General features: G+C 41.4%; 3 protein-coding genes across 10 annotated transcripts; all 3 read right to left on the bottom strand.

The window, feature by feature from the left end:
- Positions 1 to 3,418: 3,418 nt before the first annotated feature.
- Positions 3,419 to 10,959, bottom strand: LOC119033604 (cone cGMP-specific 3',5'-cyclic phosphodiesterase subunit alpha'-like). The gene is made up of 22 exons (XM_037123921.1): positions 9,495 to 10,959; positions 9,034 to 9,186; positions 8,541 to 8,630; positions 8,287 to 8,427; positions 8,045 to 8,119; positions 7,894 to 7,958; positions 7,721 to 7,787; positions 7,555 to 7,602; positions 7,306 to 7,455; positions 6,943 to 7,086; positions 6,785 to 6,850; positions 6,543 to 6,689; positions 6,172 to 6,279; positions 5,971 to 6,080; positions 5,789 to 5,876; positions 5,573 to 5,673; positions 5,366 to 5,473; positions 5,199 to 5,262; positions 5,037 to 5,111; positions 4,854 to 4,937; positions 4,594 to 4,744; positions 3,419 to 4,496 (listed from the first exon to the last, which is right to left on the bottom strand). Exons 1-22 carry the CDS (start codon positions 9,960 to 9,962, stop codon positions 4,459 to 4,461), a joined length of 2,541 nt encoding a protein of 846 aa, XP_036979816.1. The 5' UTR covers positions 9,963 to 10,959; the 3' UTR covers positions 3,419 to 4,458.
- Positions 10,960 to 11,157: 198 nt separating this feature from the next.
- On the bottom strand, positions 11,158 to 15,363 carry LOC119033610 (free fatty acid receptor 4-like). The gene is made up of 3 exons (XM_037123935.1): positions 13,013 to 15,363; positions 12,786 to 12,917; positions 11,158 to 11,814 (listed from the first exon to the last, which is right to left on the bottom strand). Exons 1-3 carry the CDS (start codon positions 13,550 to 13,552, stop codon positions 11,428 to 11,430), a joined length of 1,059 nt encoding a protein of 352 aa, XP_036979830.1. The 5' UTR covers positions 13,553 to 15,363; the 3' UTR covers positions 11,158 to 11,427.
- A 140-nt stretch (positions 15,364 to 15,503) lies between these two features.
- On the bottom strand, positions 15,504 to 20,620 carry LOC119033608 (centrosomal protein of 55 kDa-like). 8 transcript variants are annotated; one of them, XM_037123927.1, is made up of 10 exons: positions 20,564 to 20,620; positions 19,002 to 19,172; positions 18,594 to 18,836; positions 17,900 to 17,965; positions 17,505 to 17,658; positions 17,108 to 17,234; positions 16,903 to 17,011; positions 16,675 to 16,743; positions 16,464 to 16,586; positions 15,504 to 15,796 (listed from the first exon to the last, which is right to left on the bottom strand). In XM_037123927.1, exons 1-10 carry the CDS (start codon positions 20,603 to 20,605, stop codon positions 15,605 to 15,607), a joined length of 1,296 nt encoding a protein of 431 aa, XP_036979822.1. In that variant the 5' UTR covers positions 20,606 to 20,620; the 3' UTR covers positions 15,504 to 15,604. The 8 variants fall into 8 exon arrangements, with proteins under 8 accessions (XP_036979822.1, XP_036979828.1, XP_036979823.1 ...); XM_037123933.1 differs by having other exon boundaries at positions 18,717 to 18,836; XM_037123928.1 differs by having other exon boundaries at positions 19,002 to 19,169.
- Between the last annotated feature and the right edge of the window lie 3 nt (positions 20,621 to 20,623).

Genomic DNA, 20,623 nt, shown 5'->3' with positions numbered 1-20,623 from the left:
CTCTCCTCCATCATCTGATTTCTCCGATCCCTCCAGAGTTGTAAAGATGAATCTGTTTACCCAGTGTGCCCGGCAGAGCAGCATGCGTCACGCTCTGCTGGGAAGAAACATGTGCAGCTGGTTGCAGAAGGCCTCTGGATAAATACACGCTGCAGCCATGCGGTTACGCCATCTGACATCTGACACAATGCTGCCCATAAAAAAATGAAAGCAGGGGCATTAAGGGTCAAAGGTCACGCCCCGGGAGCTGTTTCTTGGCTGCTGATTTACGGTGTCACGGGGAAGGGAGGGAGAATAAATGTATTATTTACCAGTGAGGGAGATACTCGCGAGGCTGCTTAGTTCTCATGGAGAAGTGGACAGAAGTGGATTGTGAACAAGGAGAAGCTGGAAGGAACAGAAAGTCACAAATGTCTTCTTTTTTTTTTTTTTTTGCGGCAGCAGCTTTTGGACCAGATGGAGAACACTGGATATTATTGTTGTGCTGCAAGATGATGGGTCGTGTCTGTGCCTCATAAATGCCATCATTCATCACCCGAATAGAATGGACACTGTCCAGCAAGTATCTGACCACCAGCTCTATCCACGGCTGGGTCCGGCGTTGCTCACTGCTGTTGATCGATTTTTTAGTATAGACACAGATTTGTGGTGTTGTTTTTCTATCATTATGTGACTCTATGACCTCACTGATATGCCTCTGTGGCCACATAGGTATGTTTTCAGGATGATTTCCGAAGCAGACGCTCTCTTTTTGAAATGTTTTAAGGAGGATGCCGTCCCCCTTGTTAGCAAAATGACCAAAACGCATCCCCCCCTGTTAACCTGCCAGCCTTCTGTCCACATCCCATAATGGCAGAGGGCTGTTAGTGTTCAGCAGAATATGTGAGCCTCGTCTGCCTGACTCACTGATCCTTCATCTCACCGAGGTTTGTGCAAGTTAGAGTTTATGGCCTCGACCATACTCTGAAACAGCCTGAATGTGCCCTGAATGGATGAATCCATGCAGCTGTCCGTGTCGCTGAAGAAGTCGAATTTTTAATTCTGCCTTCGTCAGTCAGCCCATTCTGTAAATGGCGTCTTGGCTCAATGATATCCTATGAGATAACACTGTAAATACTCAGTTCTTGACTGAATCGTTGCAAGGCGTCGCAGCACCGTGTAGTCGCCGAAGAGCAAGAGGATCATATAGACACACACTGCTGCCTGTAATAATCTAATTACATTTCTATGATCTTTCAGCTGTGGCTGCGCTGAGAACACACCCCAGGACCAGATAAGATGAGATGATATACTCCTTTATTAGTCCCACAGCGGGGAAATCTGCTTTAAATATATATGCAACAAAAGCAGTAAGAACAATATACACATATAAAGGCGTATATGAGTGTGAACCGGTTGTTATAAACTGTCAAATCACAGGCTGATTGGACGTCAACAAAGTGCCACTCTGCCAGACCGCCTTCCTTGATGGACTGACCGCCCCACTAGAGGGAAACGGAGAGCCAAGGTAGAGCGTGTCAGAGGTGGACTGATTTACGAGCCCTCAGCTCTTCAAAACCGTTTCCGCTTGACGATGACGAGCTCTTGCCTCATGATTTAAAATGATCCCTTGCTAAGACTTAAAAGAAATTAAATAAATGAATCTATAATTCATACCCACACTAGGAGCTGAAGAGTTTTACCGTGCCTTTTTGAATTTCCTAAATTATTTTCATGATTATTAATATTAAACAGTTACAGTTATAAACGTTGATGGAATGTTAGTCCACTTACTCAAGTAGTACAGCACACTTCCACTCTATGATGTCTTGGAGGCAAATGCTAATTTTTTTTCATAACCTTGCTAGTTCTCTAGTTACTTTGCAGACTTTTGCCACCTCAGAATCCTTTTGAAGTAGATGTATTTCATCTGCAATCGGATGAAAACACTGATAGCTACAATCAGAAAAATGCTGAATATCTGATCCAATTGTCGGACGGGCCAGAAATTGGTCAACTGTTAGTATCCAGTGCATATTCACATGGAAGTATATGTGTAATTCTACTTTCATGTGTGCTTTTGAGACTTGAGTTTATTTGATGTCAGATATTTTTACTCAAATACTATTTGTTTTTGTGATTCTTTCTTTCCACCAAAGTAATATTCTAACAACATTTTATTCAAGTTTTATTCACCTTTTTTGTTTTATTCAACTTTTTTGTTGACCTTATTTACAACACTGGAAATAATCATTGATTTTAAATTTCTGTAAGTCAGAACTGATATTCATACAACTCTCCAAGCCTCCTGCTCATATCATGGTCCATAGAGGTGGCCAGCCTCCTGCTCCTCCTGTCTTCTTCCACCAGTGAAAGCTGCACATTAAGTGAAGATACCTGTTTGCTCCTTAACCTCTGGTCCAGCACGCTGTCTTAATGTGTCTTAAGAGTCCACGAAGCTGGCTTACCTTCTATGACGTGACGGTGGTGTCCTGTATGAACCATAAAGTTTGCTCGCCACCTGTTACTCTCCTGCCAGGGCCAATCATATCGAGGGGGATGATCACTCAGAGCAGTGACACAAGAAAACACGTCCTGTGTTTCAGTTGTAAGTGGCACAGTAATTTACCATCACTGTAGAATGTTGTTTTGTTTTTCTAGTAGCACAAGAGCTGAAAGTAAGTTATGGTTAATCTCTGTCTAAAACATGAAAAATAAAAATGAAAAATAAAAAAAATGGCAGAAGGAGCAGGGAGTGCTGTGATACCTTTAACCTGGGTGGGATCTTCGGCAGATATTCTCAAATGACGCACCAGAACATCCTCTAGTCATCCCAGCTGAGGTCAAGCGACCTGCCAGCAGTCAAAGGTCAGACCACCCGACTGTGCTGCTTAATACGGAAAGATGTGCTGCATTTGAAAACTGCAGACTATAAAGGGCGATTTCATATATTTTCTTCTTCATGTAGTCTTTGTAAAATGTGATATTAAGTCAGTGTAAGGATGCGTCCGTTGGCTTATTGCATCCATAATTGTCTTGCTCATACATACATTTATATTTGATTGATGTTGAACGTTTAAAAACAGAGACCAGTTCCAAGTCTGTAAACACAGATCACCTGTAAGCTTGTTAGAGGCTGATTAAAAGGTGATGTTTGGTCAGCCTTGCCCTCCTACACCCCTCTTGGGCCTGATGTAAGTCGTAGTGAACACACTGAGGCGTGCTGATCGTTCATGAAATCAATGAAACTGCAAGTCACCATAAGGAGACTCTTTCTACTCAATAATCAATACACTGTAGATAATATACTGTGGTGTTGCATCCATACTGCAGCTGAAATTAAGCGCAAAAGTCTTAATTTGTGTAAACGCAACTACTGTTGTTCTGGACCTGAAGAAAGACTGAAATGCACTTTAGATGCACAAGACGGACATGAAAATAGAGTCTGAGGAAAATAGACTTTATTGAGATTTTACATATCTTATACATATTTTATACATGATGCTATTGCACATATGATTGTGTATTTAATGCTATACATGCCTGACAGAGTTTCCTTGCAAATGTTGCAGTCACTGAGATTCAAAGTTCATAGCTGAGCAAACAAATAATTCACATCCAAAAAGAAAACACAATAAAATCTGACATTGTTCTGCTATGCGCTACCCGTGTCACAAGCTCTCCGAAAATAAATCTCAACATGTCAGGTTTCAGAAATCACAACACATCATCAGACAATAGCATTTCTCTGACACTTGGTGGATTTGACTCTGCGTGCCGCACAGTGTTTCCACATGACACCTTCCCGTGTCCTGCGGGCCACATGCACACTGGACACGCTGACTTATGAACGGGACATTACTTTATGTAAGCAGGGGACTTAAAAAGTTAAGCCTCAGGGCTAGAGGTGGCTTATTACTAAATCCAGTCCTGGCAAATCTCCTTACATCTCTCACCCCTTTACCAGGGACATATGTTTGAATTTTTAAAAACACAACATGCAATAAAAGTCAGTAGTTATTTTGCTTTGAGCTGTTTTTCAACAAAGTGAGAGCATTTTATTACCATAATTATATTCAAAAAATACTCAGATATAACAGCTCAAACTGTATTTGCAGCCTAATATTGCTATTCACATCATGTCATGAGTCAAAGAAAGTTAGCTAAATATCCTTACATTGCATTCAGTATAAATATTCATAATAAAATACATATGTGTACTCTTCTTAATGATTCCAGTAGTTCTTTTAGTATATCAAGACTAATGTTGAATTAATGTTTACATTGCATCGCATCCATATGTTCTTGATTAAATTTGATTTCCATAGAAGAGAACATAAACATTAAAGTTTATAAAAATAATAACCATTTCGTGTTTTTTTTTGTGTTTATCTGTGAACGCATGCTCATGCTCATACACACACTGTACAAATACACATCCAGACAAACATCCAGAAATGCGTCGGCGGTCCTGGAGGTCTAGCACACAACACACGTCTTTGACTTCGCTTCTGCAGCTGTTGAAGGAACCAGTGACAAAGACAGTAAGAGATGGGTGCCAGCGCAAACACAGATTATGCAGAGGGGATTTGAATTCAAGGTGTTCGCACTCACGTTGTGGGTCTCCACCTTCCAGCCTCTTCTTTTCATCTTCGATGGCCTTCATCTTGGCCTCGTAGACGTCAGCGAGAGCCCTCCACTCTCCCCTGTTGATGGTCAGCCCTTCGAACATGGGGCTGATCTCTGTGTGGAAACGAGAGAACTCCTGCAAACAAACAACAGACGCAGACATGAGCAAATTCTATACATTTTATATTCAAATATACACGTCAAGATCATATAGATTTATATCCATAAACATGCTTTGTATTTACCTTGTACACAAAAGAGCAGACGAAGTCGATGAAACCACACTGCATCTTAGGCAGCTCTTCTGCATGAGCTCTGTCCATCATTGGCTAAAGTAGAAGAAGCAGGAGATGATGAGTATTTTTATGGATTTATGCACGACACGCACAGTGCAGGTGATACACAAAAACATAGCTAAAAGCGCTTACAATGGGCTGCTGATCGAGAACGGTCCTTTCCAGGTCTCCTTGCTCCCAAAACTCTGCTGCCACCATCAGAGCGACCTAGAAACCACAAGAAACCTTTAAGACGGCGACAACGGCTGAATGATCGATGCTCTGTAATCATGACACAAGGAGACGGGAACACACCTTGCTCTGAACCTCCCATGGCTTTGTAATGGCTGACAGATCACAAGCTGTCATCATCATTGCCCTGCGGAAAACACCATCGAGGAACAGTTTTGAATCAACTTCATCTAGACAAATGGTCAAGTGAAACAAGGGTGGCTACTTTACACGACAAGCTGTGCATTTACATGATAATTTCCTTCCTGGTTGCGTTGTTGGAGACGTAGCTGATCTTCTCCTTCTCATCTGCAATCCCCTCTACACTTTCCACAATCTTTTGGAACATTGTTCTCTTCCTGAAAGACGAGAACGCTGTCAGATCTTTTCAAAAGTCATTGAAAGTCATGATGATGATTAATCGAAAATGTGACACACGCTCTTCTGACATTCCTTACTTGAAATACAGGGCGAGATCAGTGGCAATAATGCAAACTTCAAACAGATGTTGCACCGTCTCAAACTGACGCTTCTGGAGGTTCTGGAAGATATTCAGGTTCTGTGAAGAACAGCAGGAGAATAAGATTAGACAGCACAGCATGAAAAACATTTGCACATTTTAGAAATTTCCTCCACAATGACAAATGCATAAATATTAACATGTGAGCACCCACCTCATTCTCCATCAGTGTCTTACTGTACTCAAGATGATGTCGCTCCATAACTGAGGAGCTGTGCAGTTTTGCCAGTGGAGATAAACTCCTACAAGAGTCCACAAGAGCCAGAGCAAATAAGTTAAACATTTCAAGCGCGTCACTTTCAATTTCTCGCTGTAAACGCCTCGCAAAAATCTTACTTTGTCTGGTACAGATTGTTGGTCCCCCTGTGGTCAATATCGTGGCAGAATCCAGCAGCAACCATGGCGAAGGCCTCGAGATCAGAGTAATACTTCTTCAGTTTGCCTGTCTGTTGCAGAGCGAAGAGGACAGCCCTGTGTTATGGCCAACAGTAGAGGAGGTCATAGAGACTAAACATTCAGATGAGAAATCAAACTTACGAGCAGCAGAGTAAACATGGTTTGTCCGACATTGAAGCCGTGCCTCCAGTTGTGATAGGTGATGTCACGGTATCCCCTGCGAACCGTGTACATCCATCGCGTCAGGATCTACAACGCAGAAATAAAACAGAGGTGCAATGAGTCAAAGATTACACTCAGATCACATAAACACCTATTAAGAGTTACATAGCAACAAATCTCGGCCAAACCAGCCTGAGAAAAATACACAAACAGCAATAATAGCTTAACTGAAGTGCCAGTTCAGTTTGACCTCAATCAAAAAATGTTCCCTCTCTGCACCAAATATGCATAGACGTGTGTGTGTTGAGTGTTTCAGTGGAGGTTTTGCTGTGGTATACTCCACACTGTACCTCAGGTGGGACTTTGAACTTCTCCACCACGCCCAGCTCAAAGAAGCAGCGGATTCCGCACTTGATGAGTTCGAACTCTGACAAGGGGAAGTCGCTGAAGCGGAACTCGAGGAGTTCCACGGTCTTGGCTTCAGGGATGTTGGTTCTCTGCGAATTTGAAACACATCGCCAACAGTCAGCATACCATCCTAAACAACCCGAGTTCACTAGGAGCCTTGGAGGCAACGTGTCGCAGTGCTTACCAACAGTTTGTACATCTCCTTCGTGTCACAGTCCTCTGGTGCAGAGCCTAACTTCTCTTGCGTGTTCTGAGTTTGGGAAAAAAAAAATATATATATATATATATAATTGGTTTTCCATTTGGTTGAAGAGATATCAGTCAACTGAGGCAGCAGCTTACCAGAATGGTTTGCACGTCAGTCAGTGTGGCCGTTGTCTGATACATGAGCATTTCCTGGGAGATTTCTTTACCCCACTCTGTCCTGTTCAGTTTGTCGTATGTGTCGCTGCACAGGGTGGACCAGCCGAGGAACTGGGTTAGAGCCTAGTGACACGGACGAATACAAAACAATCCATTTAATTCCAAATGTATTTTGAACTATTACCAAATTCTTCCAAACAAGCTTTATTCTATAAGAATATTTACATGAATATAAATCCCAATAAGGTGCCGTTGGAGGTTATTATTAGAGTGTTTGAAAGATGTAATGTAAAGAGGCTAAAACAGTGAGGCAAAAAATGTGCCCGAGATGTTTTTCCATACTTCTGTGATCTGTTCATCATTCTCGTCGAAGGGGTAGCCATCGAGCCTGTTGAAGAAAGTGGCAACACCAACAATTTCTTCCTTTTTGTTGACGATAGGGAGGGAGAGCACATTCTTAATCATCCATCCAGTCTCATCCGCTGGTCCTTTCTGTCAAATGAATCAAAGAGAATAGTCAAGTTATTTTAGTGAACTTAACTGCGAAAGTGAGTATAACTGAATGAGGGCCTTCAGTGAGTGGTGTCTCACCTGAAATGAAAAGTACTCGTCTCCTGCAGCATTCATCATGTTGCAGATCTAGGGGAAGCAAAACCTTTATTGTGTGTGTGTTTGGAGATCAGCAGATCAGTGACACAAATTACTGAAGTGCTGTTGAGTTGCGTAAAAAAATGAACGCAACAAAAGTGGAACTTACAAATCCATTCTCTGCTACATATGAGGGGAGTCCGCTGACCAGAGCCCAGTGGTCGGCCGGGGGGCCGCTGTGAGTTTAGAGAGAATGAGTCACTGCAGACTGGCATTTCCAAAATGCAAATGAGGCTGTATCATCAGGCTAAATGCTGTGCGACATTACATCACCACACTTACGGGATAACTTTGATCTCCTCTTTGCCTTCCAGCAAATAGTCAATAATCTTGTAGAAGCTGATTTCCTGAAAGTTTTAAACATAAAAATTGCGTTTTTTGATAGTTTTAAAGACATGAAAATGGGTCGATGAGAATAATTTGTTGGACTTACTCTGCCATCAGGTGTCTTGGGGCCTTTGTATGGCTCCTGTTCTCCTAGTTTGATTGCCCACTCGTCGAAGAATTCCTGGTTAACAAAAATACAAAGTCATGTTTTCTATATACGGCATTATCAACTCAAAAAAATATGAAAACCATTGCAATGAATGCAGCTGCAGATACAATCGCTGTGAAATGAAATTATCGGCACTGAAAGTAAGAGATGAATCGTTTTTCAGACTTTCCTCCACACACCTTGTCTTTGGTCATGTCCAGGAGTCCCACAGAGTATCTCTCGCACTTGATATATGTCCTCACTGTGTACAAGGCTTTGTGAAACTGCCTCTCAATATCAGTCAACTCCTCAAAAACCTTGCTGGCTGACCACAGCAACACCTACAACAAGGAAGAAAAACACATCTTATGACTTTCATGGGCAATTTTGTTTCTTGTGCCATTCAGTAATTGCTTTTGGTGCAAAAAACAGATTTATTACTGTGAGTGTTTACCTGGCTTCTCCTGGACTCGACATCCCACATGTAAGCCGTGTGGGCTTGCAGACAGATCACAGCAGCAAAGTTCATATATTTATTGAAGAGCTGTAACGAAAAAAAAAAAGCAAAACTTTAAGGATCAAATCCATATGTTCGGCAGATTTAAGCCACTCTCTCCGACAAATCTTAACTTGGATGACCTCGAGAGTCACAAGTGGGCCATGACCCAAGACAAGAAAAATGTCTGCGCTTCTTCTTCCTAAAAGGATTATAAGTTGAGCTGTCAAAACAGTTACCCAAGCTTCTAAATATACAGGTCGGTGACAGGAAGCTGATGGGCTAAAATTGGCAATTTTGCCTTGCAGGTCAAGATCAAGTCAAGCTCCTTGCACTGGGTTTGTCTGTCTACTACACATGGCACAAACCCGCAGCCCAACTAAGTGCAGTTTCTGTGAGTCAACACTATACACAAGTATAGTTATTAAAAGTGAATATTCTGCTCACTCACCTCCTGATCGCTCTTTGAGAATTCACTGGCGCCTTGTTTGTTGAGCGCCATGATGACACCGATGGGTTCTTTTCCACTCATGATAGGAAAACTGAGCATGCATTTGGTGGTGTATTTGGTCTGTTTATCCACAAAGTCACTGAAATGAGAGTCCTGGAAACAATAAGGAGAGTGGTTAAAGGCTGTGCACCAATATACAGACTGCAAGGTAAATTAAGGGAACATGTCTCCTGCAGATCAACTGTATTTCCATGCATGCTTTTACGCTAAAATTGAGTTGGGAATCAACATGAGAAAGATTAAAGCTTCACAGTTCCAGTGCTGAACTGAATTTAGGTTCCTAAGGTTCCTAAAACAAAGTTCCAAGATGAAGGTTTTCTCATCTTTACTCAGCCTGGTTTGTTCCATGTTACTTCATGTCTAAAGTCTCAGTTCAGTTACGAGTTTTGTCATTAGCTCACCTTCTTAACATCAATGATGTTCTGAGGCTTCTTGGAGTGCGCAGTCCATCCAACAAGTCCCATGTCGGTGGGAAAAACAATCTCTACGTTTGGGTTGACTATGTTTTTGTCGTATGAAGAATTGTGTGTCACGTCGAAGAGAATCGAGGAAAGCTCGGGCGTCCCATTACGAGCCCTGAAGCCCCAGTAACTGCAGCGGTCAGCCTGGATCAGCAGAGCAATCCTCTGGAGAACTTTGTGCAGGGCTTTCTCCATCTTGTCGGCGCCTTGCAACTCCTTTATGAGCTCAAACATGAACTCGGCCTCCTGGATGGTGGTGACATCCTTGTAAGAGGCCGGGTCTTTCACCTGCACCTGTGCGCCGAAGGCAGCGGTAATCACATCAGCCTTGACTTTCTTTTCGTAGTACTCCTTTGCAACCTGGGGGTTGTTGTCAAGGAACTTCTCTACAGTGTCTTTGTCTGCCATGTCGTCCGAGTTCAGATGAGCGATGCCCTCTGTAGCTGCACAAAGTTGCTCCTCTCAGACTGGTGCAGCTGGATGGATGAAGAGCGGAATGGTAAAGATGGCCTCAAGAGGATATGCCAGCGCAGACGCTACTGAGACATTTCCTAACTCCTCTGAGGACACACGACCGAAGCCGAGGCTCCAACCTCCCCCCCCCGGCAACAGCAGGTAGCGGGTGGCTTACCGGGTAAGGGGATCCTAGGGGAAACTAATTACTGTGACGTTAGAATCATAAAGCCCCTTATCTTTCTTAACTTGTAAGTCCAGCCACTTGTCATTTTAGCCAATCCAATCACAGGTGATAACTCAGTTATGGAAGCTGCAGCATGACCTGCTCAGTAGGAGAGGGCAGGGAAGACCTTCATTATATCTCAGAGTTTACTCAGTAACATACTGAGATAATGTTCAACTCACCCTGTGTATACTAATAGTCAGAATACTGTTGTTTCATCTTAAGTGTCAAACATTGTGGTGGAAAGAGTTGTGCGATTTTAAGAGGATAAGGATAATACCATAACAATAATGCCAGGCAAAGAAGGTCAGAGGAGTCGTCGACTGCTTGATAAAAGCTGCGTTTAAGGTTCTTATAATGTCTGAGAGGCTATGCATAAGAGACAGTGATTAATGTAATGATTAAGTGACATCTCGCGAGCACAAAATAAGTGCACCACCGCTGGTAAAATCAGAAGAAATACCGACAATAAGCAGTAGTTTGGTCAAGTTCATCGACAGGCATTCCTCCATAAAGAAACAAATGCACCGATGTTCCTAGCCTGGCTCTCCTGTGCCACGTCTGTAGATAGAGGATACATTTAACCATTTACAGGATTAAGTGGGATTGTTGACTTACGCTTAGAGTTTAATTACTTGTGTTGGCAGGGAAACTGCTAATTGTTAGTATGACCTGAGTACGAGACACTAATATCTACTTCGCAGTCAGATGACATGAAGGAAAAGGCGTCGTAAAAAAATGGTTATATGAATGTTCACAATAATACAAAGATTAATGTAAGTCTGATTAATCAATGAATTAGTTTCTGACCAACTTCTGACATTTTAAGAAACAAAACACTTTCAATATTACGATTTTAAAGATTCATTTAACAGGTTTATTATGAAATAGCTCAGTATTATTTCAGCCAATAATAATCTGTGCTGTATTGAAACACCACATTTATTATTTGTGATTATGGGATAAGAGACATTTTTGTAGCCTGAAAACAAACTGCAGGAAAACTAAGATTCATTGTAAATTTAACAAATTCACGACTGTTTGACTTTGTGAGATTCAGAAAAGTAGAAGGATCGCACCGGCTCAGGAATGCAGCGAGCATGCCAAGATTGTGTCTTAAATGAGATGTATACTGTACATTGTTAATCAAAAGTCAAGAGGTACACACAACATGCTAAATGTTAAGTTTGACAATCATGGATGTATCCCTTGTGTTCGACCATTGCCACAAGGTGCTTTTCTCAGCGGTGCTACCTCAGAGCCACAGCAGAGCCTGCGCCAGCCATTCTTGAACTGGCAGACTGAGTAGAGGATTGGATTGAGGGCTGAGTTTGCCAGCGTGAATGTTACCACCCAGAAGAACATGGTAGATGAGACATTTAGGTGACCCAGGAAGTTTCTAGCCAGGATGATGAAGGTGATGATGAAAATTGGGCTCCACATGATTACGAAAGAGAGCACAAGAACCAGAAGTGTTCGGAAGAGCTTCATGTCCTGACGGGAGACGTGGTAGACGAGAGAGTCTCCGACTGAGGGCTGCCTGTCTCGGGGTCGGAGCCTTTGCCTACAATTTTTAGCAATCTGAAATACAAATAATATAATATTAGACAATACTGCTATTCTGTACTTTGACACACACACACACACACACACACACATATATATGCAATACCAAAGTCAATACTCTCATGGTGCGAGATGGCCTTTGTGTTTGCCACCAATGTTTCTCAAACAAAGTCAAATCAATTTCTGACTTCTCAGAATCATTTTTTTGTATCACGCTATCATATTAATGTCCTCATTTGTAGAACTGGTTGTGTAATGCTATATTGACAACTGATAGTGCAATGCTCTGAAACCTCTGAATCAATGTCTGCATGAATAATTGACAAAGCACACTCATCTCTGACAGAGAAGTGACTGATACTCACTGATGGTACAAAGAGAAATGTCAATATATGTGTGAAAGTGAATTGTTGACTAAATAATGCACGTCTCTTACACAACCTATGACTCGAGGGGAAAAGATTACATTGTCAATAAGGTGAAGGAAAAAGTATAACGTGCACAAAACCAAAGGGGGACCAAAAAAATGACAAGTAAATATTTCAGTCATCAGTCAACATCAGTGAGACTGACGGGCTGAAACGTTCCGCTCCAAGTTTTAAAGGATAAGGCTGGATATATTCTGTGTTTTTCTAAAAACAACCAACAAGGGTTTCAGTGTTTTCACACTATGCTACCCTGACATTTTCCAGACACCTCCACCAGGAGGAACTAAATGCATGAAACGCAAATGTCTATCTCAGCTGGCATGAACTTCATCCTGCCAGCTTCTTCAAGTATTATAACGTCTTGTTGTTTTATACATGAAAAAAATAATTGAACAGGCTGGCACAATTCATATGTGAATAAAGCTATATTGTTGTCCAAAAACAGTTGAGTCAGTCTCAAATGCAATGCAGTGTCCTGGTGCTGTGAATACTCACCAGAGAACCAAATGTGTATTCATCTGCAGCTTAATTGAGTTCAATATTGATCAACAAACCCACCTGTAATATTTTGCTGTAACTGGCCACAATTATTAATCCAGGGACAAGGAAGCACAGGGCAGTGAATGCGACATCCCACACAATCTCTCCAGTCGCGTCGGGCCACCTGAGAGTGCAAATGTGTAAATGTTCCTGTAGATAAGACGAAAGAAATAAAAAGGAAAAAAATACATACATTAGTTGCAGGGACACTGAGCTTTCATTTTGTCTACAAATCCATCTGGTACCTGCTCAGAGAAGTCCACTTCCATCACAGTGAAGTACAGACTGACGGGTAAGCAGGTGAGAGCAGAAAAGGCCCAGATGAAGAAGAGGATGGCAGTCACCATCTTGGGGTTTAAAGTGGGCAGACTCTGCATCCGAAGGATAGCCTGGACCCTCTCCACACTGATGGAGGCCAGGGTAGTGATGGTGACACATCCGCTCATACAGATGACATAGAGCACAGTGCGACAGGCCGTATACCCGAGCGTCCAGGACACAGTCCACCGCACTGCCACAATCAGAGGGATCATGCTGACGAACAGCAGGTCGGCCACAAACAAGTTCAGGGTCAGGATGGTTTTGTTGGCAGGCAGTCTGCGTTCCCAGGTTACCAGGGCTGCGGCGACCGCATTTGCTGCCACGGACAGCAGGAAGACAGCAGTGATAGCCAGGGTCTCGACAATAGTGATGGCAACATGATCTGAGCGGTGCAGCTCAGAGAAGAAGGAAAAATAAGTGAAGTTCCTGAAATGGAGAAAGTGAGTGCGAGGTTTAAAATCCATGAAGGCAGAAAAAGGTGATCTAGATCAGACGTGCTAACTGATTTCACGCCGCACCAGTGAATGGGGCAAATGAGCTGATAAGGCACAAAATGATGAAAGAGCAGGGGAGGAGGAGGAGGGACGGAGGGTGGCGACAAGCCTTTATCACGCTCTTTGCTCCAGCTGATAAACAAACACTGCAAAATGTTCTCTGTGCTTTTGTATTCCACCGTATAGTTAAACATTTTACTCTGCTCTACTCGAAATCCGCACAATCTGTACTGATGACTGTGTGCCATTTTTCTGCAGTACATATTTAAGACGGGAAGGGATAAGACAAGATTATTTCTTTTTATTAATATTGAAGCACAGTGTACAATGAAGTGTGTAAGACTATCACAGGTTTGCAGCATCATTCGCGTGTGAGAATCCTGTATGTCCAAAAAGTCAGCTATTCACAAGTATAGCCTGTTTTTAGCAAATGCATTTTCAGGTAGGACGAAGGAGGAAAGGTATGAAAAACTGTAATCTGACAAGTAATGATTCATGAAAAATGTTAAGTTTAAAAGTACAATATTTGCCACTGAGATGTTGTGGAGTAGAAGTATGCCACTTCATAAAATGGAAATTATCAAGTAATGCAGGGCAGTACTATATGGTTAAAATATCATGCTGGTATTACTCTGACAGATATTGTGATTGCCGTACGATTCAGGAATAGTGTGAAGGATATTTTTTTTGCATCAAAATATTAAATATTAAATGTTAAATGAATAAAATATCAAAATCATTATGACGTGATATCTGTTGTTTATTTTACATCTGGAGAGCCGCATTTTTAGAGCCAGGACATCTCTGCCACACTACACAGTGCTTCATCATGAAGCTGATTTGTCACACAAATCGTGTTGTGATTTTTGATGATTTTGCAATGAATTATGTAACAATAAAGTAATACAGAAGTAACTCAAATTTGTTTCTTTTTGGGTAAGTTTCTTGAGTAAATGCACATGATTGCATTTAATCTCTGGGAGGACCTCTACATGTAATTACTACTCAGTAAAGTCTGTTGGTATCTTGGATTGACCCTACTTCCCTGTGGGTTAATCTAGTTCTAATCTTCAATCAACCCAACTGTTTAATACTGTGTAAATTGCGAGATCTAATTAGTTTGACAACATGTATTTATGTTGAGAATTGTGTTTACTTCCAGGTGATCCACATTACAAATAATAAATGAATCAGTAGCCGAAAATATGCTTTTCAAACCCTACAGTGATGTTTGGGGAGAGGAAAGATTTACCTATACCTGTACTTGTTTTTTTTATATTTGATTCAGCTAAAATTAGCTAAGACACATCCATATTGCTCTCAAAGGATTTTTGGTCATATCTGGTGTTGATAATCTAATGTCCGAGGCCCCAGGATAAACAGCCTCTTGGCTCTATGTCTGCCTCTCAGACAGGCTTAGCTCATATTCTAACTTTCCATGAAGACGTTTCCCTATGATAAGTTCCTGAAAGGCACAGCAAGTTACAAGGTGTCTAAACCATATGGACATCTTTTTCTGAAGCCTTTAAAGTAGGTTAACCCTTGGTGTCACGTTCCCTTTCAAAGCCCACAGCCACTGCGCAGACCTCTGACTCCATATTGTCAGCTAGCAATACTAATCCACTTCCTTAAATAGCGCAGGAAAGGGATTAACTTACACAAGCTGTTTTGAGTTATTCATCTGAACAGTTTCAGAACTGGGAGAGGTCAAGAGCCTATGGCAGCATGATTTGACAAAGCAAAACACAAACTGGTGAAATTCTGACCTGATCATGGCGCTACATGAAAATATAGGGAACACCTAAGAGTACAGTAAAATATAAAATTTCAAAACAAACTATTATAATAATACTTATACCAATACCAATAATACCAAAAACTTTGTGGGTTAATTTCAATAAATTTTCATAACCACAACCTCAACAATTCAACACTATTGTTTATTAACTTGTACCTCTGGTTTACACAACACAGGTGAAATCCATATAACAGAAGATACAGAACTGAACAAGGTGGCTTAACTTAGTTGAGACAGGTTTCTAGGTGGCTCATGAGCTCTCGGTAGTTATTGGCAGGGTACTCGGCCTGGCAGCTGGGACACTCCAGGAAGCTTTCATTCAGCCCGCTGCAGAGAGAGGAGGATGTGTGCCTGTTTCTGGGGGGCATGCAGGGTGGCCGGGCCTCTTCACCTGAGCTGCGATACTGCTGCTCTCTCTGAAAAAATGCAGGCAACCATCAATTATAGCTAATAAGAATCTCAGTGATGAAATCAGCTTCTTCGGTAGTTTTTTAAAATGGTTCTATTTTTGACCAACAACACTTTGCACTAACCAATATTTTTATATTCAATTATAGACCAGATTACTACAAACCTGATTCCCAAAATGCTGGGACACTGTGTAAAACTACTTAATAAAAAATTCAGTCATTTCCAAATGAACGGTCGAAAAACAACAATTCTTAGTGTTCCTGAGCTGTGTAGTAACATCCTTTTAACAACTGCATGTTTCACAAAGTAGTGATTTTTTGCATTTGTACAGCTGAGACTTTCCAGGATGCCCCTTTCATACCCACCCATGATACCACCATCTACAACCAGTTAACCTGTTTACTTTTGGAATATTCTAGACAGGTGTTTTAGGATTATTCAACAAGTTTTGTTGTCCCTGTTCCAATTTCAAATTCAAAATAAGCATATATTTACAAAAAACAATTAAGTTAATGAGGTAAAACATTAAATATATTGTGTTTGTACTGATTTATTTTTAAGTCAAAATTGATTAGCTTGTTATCATTTTCTGTTTAATTCATGTTTTAAAACAGCATCACAATTTTTGCCGGCATGTGCACTAATCTAGCCCTTTGCACAATTCATGCCAACCTTTGGCTGCCTTGTTGCACTCTCTTTTTTCTTTTGCAGCATCTTCAGGACTCTGACCATCAGCTTCTTCAAATATGAACAGTTTAGCCTCTCATCTTCAAGATCTTGTGAAAAAAACTGGACCTAAAATTTTAAAAGTTTGCGTTACAATGGAGAATCGAATATAACAGAGGTGTGAGGTCAGGTGATACAAAGTGAGCTTCTGTCATACCTGTCGCTCCAGGTCTTTAATCTTCTCCCGGTCTGCATGGTGACGATCTAACATACACTGTTCCTGTTCCTGAGAAGAAAGATTTTTTTTGTCTTAACTATTTTGTCTTGTAGTTTTCCTTCTTACTAGATGAATAATTTAATGAAAAAGTACATGCAGCTCAAAGTTCACTGACTGAGACTTCTCATCATCCAGGCTGCGTTTTAGGTCTTTGCCCTTGGCACTCACCCTTTCTTCCTCAGAGCAATGTTGATCTTCTGCAGCACTTTTTCTGCTCATTTCTTCAGCCTGCAGCTGCTGCTTGAGCTCCTCTACCCTCCTCTCCATTTCCTTGAACCTACACATCAACTGTCATGTAGCTGACAACCAGTCTAACCTTCTCCAACTTTGAGCAGGATGGTATGATTTAGCTTGTTTTTAGCAGCACACATACCTTTGGTGGGTCATTAACAGGTTCTGGTTGGTCATGTCATTCTTTTCCCTGATCAGCATCAGGTGATTGTTGGCTTTCTGTAGGAGTTGCTCAAAGCTCTCCTGCAGCTGGTTCATCCGCTCCTTCTCTGTAACGAGAAAAGATGAACAGATTGAAAGCTAAAAAAGAAGGATTCTGCAGGTTAACATTTCCAGTCAAAGATGTTAGGTACAATCACACTTACATGTAGTAATATAACAATAAAAAAATGTTCTAAAAGTGCATTGCAGGCCCCAAATTCTAGGATAGTGGGCTACTTCAGGACAATCTCGAGATCTTAAAAACCTTGTTGTGACAGTCTGTTGCCCCTTGTTGCCCCAGTGGTGAGTGCCCACTGCCCACTGTCCCTCTGGCTCACCATCTGAATGGTCCTCATTGTGCTGCCGCTGTGAGCGGGCCTGATTGGCTTCATTCAGCTGCTTCTCAAGCCGTAAAATTCTGGCCAGATTTGCCCTCACATAGGCCTCTCTCTGCTGGTCATATTCCAGCCACTGCTTGTTCTTCTCCAAGGCCTCGGGGGATTGAATAAAAGAATGAGAAGCACATAACCGAGAAAGACAGAAAGACAGTGTTGTGCCAGGGGGTTGGCTCTGAAGCAAAAACACTCAGCAAGACATGTATACTGTACACAGGCACACATCCACTCTTGGATATAAAAGCACACACAGACTTCAAAGTTAGGAGTAACTAAAAACGAAGATGTGGATTAGCTGAAAATACAAACAGCTGTGTGACAAACCACAAAGCGCTTACATCACTGAGGTGATTTTGCAGCTCTCTAATTTTGTTAGATGAGGCCCCTTCATCTGAAGTGGAGTCCTATTTGAAGACAGGAATATATGGTACAGCTTTACACATACATGAAAGAACAACCCGATTTACACAACTGCTTTAATAAAAGATTACTACATTCTGACATTATGACATAAAAAGGCCAAAAACACAGATGATTCAAAGCATCTCAGTCTCTTGTGTTATGGTGTCTTCATAATCCAGAATGTCACTGTGATAGTACGCACTGTATGAGGAAGTGTGTTCTTATGGACAATACTCCTCCTCTAGATGGAAGACTGAAAAGAAAATGCTACTGCTGCCATCTAGTGGTGAAAAAGTGGTAGGAGGTGAAGAGGATCGGCAATTAAAATGATACCTGGGATTTCCTTTACTGTGCCTGTGCTTTTTCTACAGTGACATTCCAAAATGTCCTCTGTGAATATGGCATTTCACATGCTACCCATCTGCACCCAAGGGTGATCAAAACAACAGTTCATACTTTTAAGTGTCTAACACTGAAAAGATTTTATAGGAAGTGACAAATACAGCCAAAGTTTTTATTATTTTTTTTTAACATTTGTTGTAATATCCAGCCTTAAAACATTTTGTGTTTTAGCATCAGAAGAATGAACAGTTTGTGCTTACTTTTCATGTGCATCAAGTTGTACTTTACCTTCTTTCCAGCGATTCTGTTCTCAAGATATTGGCAGCTAGATGAGATGCTCACATGCTTGTTCTCCATTTCTTCAGTCCCTGTGGTGTAATTAGGTATGCTGTCCTTTCTCCTCATACTCACTTCATCTGTCGGCTTCTTTTCTTCGTCACTCAGCTGCTCTGATGGCAAAGCAATTTTCTCCTCTTTGGGCTTCAGCTGCAGACCGGTCAACCGCTTAACAGATTCAAGCGAGAGGAACAGCTGTGAAAAGACAAGAGAGAAAAAAGTTGTTTCACTAATACTCCACTACTGTAAAATAATACCCTGAATAAAAAAGTTAAAACACAACATCAGGTGGAGCTAAGTGGTCTAGTTGGCTTTTGTTTGATAAACAGCAGCTAAACTCGAATGTTTAATTAAGTTTACCTCTACTAGCTTATAATGTTCTGCATGTTGACGAGACATCTCAGCCAGGGTCTTCCTCAGGTAGGCATTCTCCTTCCTCAGGCTGCTGATAACCATAGTATGCTGCGACCTGAGTTTTTTAGTGAGGAACCCCTTTGACTCATATCTGGAGGACGCCATCTCAATCACCTGCTGACAAATATTACAAGAGATAGCACAAAAAAATATATATTTTGGGGGTGACAAAATATATGACTTCAAAAATAAACATTCAGAATAGATCCATGTTTGTTTTCTTTCAGCTGTTGCTATCAGCAAAGTGCAGAATGGTAAACACACTGAACTGGACCAAAACTTTGTTTCTACGCAATTCAGAAGAGAAGCAGTGCCCATAAGTGCCCTTTGTGATAATGAGTTGCTGTTTCTCTGTGACAGAGAGGTGCCAATTCAAAAGTCGATGGTATCAAAGAACTTTCCCAGGAAAACTTGTCTCAACTCAATCTGCTGATGGAGGTCATGTAATATGAGTGAAAGCTCCAGTAGACCTATAAGTGTAAATTCTGGCAACAGCACATGAAGGTTATATGGTTGTATTTCCGTATTTCTTCGATTAACATTACTTCAACGTTTAACAACGCTAACAATAGCCAACATCACGAATGATACTTGACATTCACTTGCTTAATAGGGACCATGTTGAAACTGGATATTGGTCGCTGAACCTAGTTAGGTCACTACAACTTACTGCTACTAAGCAGCTAAAGCTAGCTTAGCTTGCTAACTTCAACTTATCCATCAAAGACAGCTAGGTTTAAGCTATTTACATTCTTGGTAGCTGGTCTTGAAAGCCAATAACAACCATGAAGGCAAGATAACGCCACATTCTCTTACCATAGTAAGCATTAGATATAAAAGCTTTGAATAAAAACAGCTAACTTAGCATAAAAAGGTGTTAGCAAATATTAACATACGCGCTGATAAAGTAAGAAGTTACCACTGCTACTATAGTAAAACCTGACTATCCATGTCGTAATAATCCTGAAACTAACTTTAGAACAAGTGTTTCCTAAAGTATTCTGTCATAACAAATAATTATATCTTACTAGCCATACCTTCATAGAGAGAGGCAACAGATAGCTAGACCGTGAGTATTGTGGTGCCTCCAGTTCCGCGCCTAATTTTGTCCTTCCGACGTAGCATATTTGCAGCGACAGCGCCTCTGCTCACATTTTTGAAATACCACTGATATTACCACTGGGGCAGCGTTTTATTGACAAACGTTGATGTGTTTGGTTGTGTCTGTCTTACCACAGTAACGTTATGTGCCTAATTCTCTTTTTATTTGGTAACACTGCATTAAGCGAGCATGTTTTACAGTGCACCAAGGTTAGCCAGGATGCATGACGCCGTCACACCACTGAGGGGCGCCGCAGCACAGTGAATGAGGAGCTGAGAGACGCTGTCTGGTGGATAAGTACATTTATTTTCTGCACAGCGAGACTTATTTGTAAATGTGAGCTATTTTGAAAAGTTAATGATACAGTTTGGCTCTGAAAGTCATTCCGCCCATTCAGCCAGCTCACCTCTAGAGGGTGGCTGGTGTGTGTTTCATGCCTGTGACTCATGCTGAGGCTGCCCTCCGG

Source organism: Acanthopagrus latus, chromosome 15, assembly GCF_904848185.1.
Source record: "Acanthopagrus latus isolate v.2019 chromosome 15, fAcaLat1.1, whole genome shotgun sequence".
NCBI lineage: Eukaryota > Metazoa > Chordata > Actinopteri > Spariformes > Sparidae > Acanthopagrus > Acanthopagrus latus.
This window is presented reverse-complemented; position numbering and strand designations above follow the sequence as displayed.

Excerpts from the sequence above, each read along its gene's own strand:
- LOC119033608 (XM_037123927.1), bottom strand. The coding sequence starts at position 20,605 with ATGAGTCACAGGCATGAAACACACACCAGCCACCCTCTAGAG. Across the intron at positions 16,744-16,902 it reads ATTGCTCTGAGGAAGAAAGG|GAACAGGAACAGTGTATGTT; the intron begins GTGAGTGCCAAG and ends CTTTCTTCTCAG. Across the intron at positions 15,797-16,463 it reads GTGCAACAAGGCAGCCAAAG|AGAGAGCAGCAGTATCGCAG; the intron begins GTTGGCATGAAT and ends GCATTTTTTCAG.
- LOC119033610 (XM_037123935.1), bottom strand. The coding sequence starts at position 13,552 with ATGGATTTTAAACCTCGCACTCACTTTCTCCATTTCAGGAACTTCACT. Across the intron at positions 12,918-13,012 it reads AAGTGGACTTCTCTGAGCAG|GAACATTTACACATTTGCAC; the intron begins GTACCAGATGGA and ends TCTTATCTACAG. Across the intron at positions 11,815-12,785 it reads GTTACAGCAAAATATTACAG|ATTGCTAAAAATTGTAGGCA; the intron begins GTGGGTTTGTTG and ends TTTGTATTTCAG.
- LOC119033604 (XM_037123921.1), bottom strand. The coding sequence starts at position 9,962 with ATGGCAGACAAAGACACTGTAGAGAAGTTCCTTGACAACAACCCCCAG. Across the intron at positions 8,631-9,033 it reads TCTCAAAGAGCGATCAGGAG|CTCTTCAATAAATATATGAA; the intron begins GTGAGTGAGCAG and ends TTTTCGTTACAG. Across the intron at positions 5,112-5,198 it reads CATGGGAGGTTCAGAGCAAG|GTCGCTCTGATGGTGGCAGC; the intron begins GTGTGTTCCCGT and ends TGTGGTTTCTAG.